Genomic DNA, 1502 nt, shown 5'->3' on the forward strand with positions numbered 1-1502 from the left:
TGAGAGGGGATCTCATCAACACCTACAAATATCTTAAGGGTGGGTGTCACGAGGACGGAGCCAGACTCTTCCCAGTGGTGCCCAGCACCAGGACAAGGGGCCATGGGCACAACCTGAAGCAGAAGAGGTTCCAGTTGAACGTGAGGAAGAACTTCTTGACTTGGAGGGTGCCTGAGCCCTGGCCCAGGCTGGCCAGGGGGGCTGTGGAGTCTCCTTCTCTGGAGATATTCAACCCCTGCCTGGACGCTGTCCTGTACCCCCTGCTCTGGGTGAGCCTGCTTGAGCAGGAGGGTGGGACTGGGCAATCTCCCAAGGGCCCTTCCAACCCCGGCCATCCTGGGATTCTGTGTGATTTTGTGAAGCACGGGAGAAGGAGCACCTACAAGAGGTCCCAATCTACGGGAGGGAGGCCCACGAGTGGCTCTCACCTTCACTGAGTCCTGCTCCTCATCCGACTGCTCGTAGAGATCCTCTCCCAAGAAATTCCAGGGCGATTTGGTGCTCTGGGCAGCGTAGAGCTGCCAACGCCAGAGGGAGAGCGGGCAGAAGGAGAGGCGGAAGGGCAGGCGCTGCAGAGTCTCATTGATGGGGAAATAATCCTTCTGCAGGTTCCAGTAATCGTTGAAGTAGAGGATGGGGTAGTAGTCACCGCTGATGGCGTCAAACTTCACATCTGGAGCCAGGGAAAAGAGCAGAGGGGGGGGCGCTGAGCAGGCAACGGGGAGCTGCGAGAGCCATCGTCACCCTCATCCCGCTCGGCGGCCAGTTCAGAGAGACCAAGAGGCCACTGAACCCCGGCCCAGCCCGAGCTCCGAACGGAGAAACAAGCCGCTCCCCCCAGCCCCGTTCCCCCCAGGAGCCCAAACACATCCTCCAAGGAGAGGGGGCCAGCCCCCCAAAGCCGCCCTCGGAGAGCCCCGGTGCATCCCAGTCCTCACACTGGTCCAGGGGGGGCGGGACGCTGCCCTTCACCCAGGGTGTGTGGTCGTCCACCATGTTGATGGTCAAGTTGGGGTGCCAGTGCGAGATGACCTCCACGGGACCGTAGTCTTCCGCCCTCTGCAGTGAGAAGATCACCGCCTCCGTCACCGGCGGCCCTCCGGCTTGCCCAGCGATAGCCCACCCCCCTCTCCTGAAACAAGGCAGCGGAGCGGGAAGGGGCAGAGCCAACTTTCCCATCCCAGAAACGCTACACGGAAATCCTCCTCCTCCCAGAGGAAGCAGGGAGGTGGAATCCTTCGCGGCGCTTCCCGACAGCTTTGCAACCGGAGGAAGGCGCGTGAATATCGAGGAGTTTGGCCAACAGGGGGGCAAAAAAACCAAAAAACCAACAACACCACACCAACCCAAACCACCCCAAAAGGAAGGGCCAGTTGTTACCTTGATCATTTCGGGGTCTGCTTCCGTCTCACCCGTCAGGAGGTTCTTGGTTTTCTGGAACCGCCGGCGCTTGTATTTGTTGATCACTGGAAGGAAAGAGGTTTTCCAGCTCCACGCGAGGT

General features: G+C 60.1%; 1 protein-coding gene across 1 annotated transcript in view; it reads right to left on the bottom strand.

The window, feature by feature from the left end:
• CLPTM1 (CLPTM1 regulator of GABA type A receptor forward trafficking) overlaps window positions 1-1502 on the bottom strand; it is a gene marked incomplete at both ends in the record, with an annotated part of 5407 nt that overhangs the window by 2192 nt on the left and 1713 nt on the right. The window contains 3 exons of the mRNA XM_035895097.1: window positions 429-673; window positions 939-1059; window positions 1381-1466. Coding sequence (XP_035750990.1) covers window positions 429-673; window positions 939-1059; window positions 1381-1466 — 452 coding nt within the window. The remainder of the gene's footprint in view (window positions 1-428; window positions 674-938; window positions 1060-1380; window positions 1467-1502) is intronic.

The sequence above is a fragment of the Egretta garzetta genome, unplaced genomic scaffold (assembly GCF_000687185.1).
Source record: "Egretta garzetta isolate BGI_Z169 unplaced genomic scaffold, ASM68718v1 scaffold1560, whole genome shotgun sequence".
Lineage (NCBI taxonomy): Eukaryota > Metazoa > Chordata > Aves > Pelecaniformes > Ardeidae > Egretta > Egretta garzetta.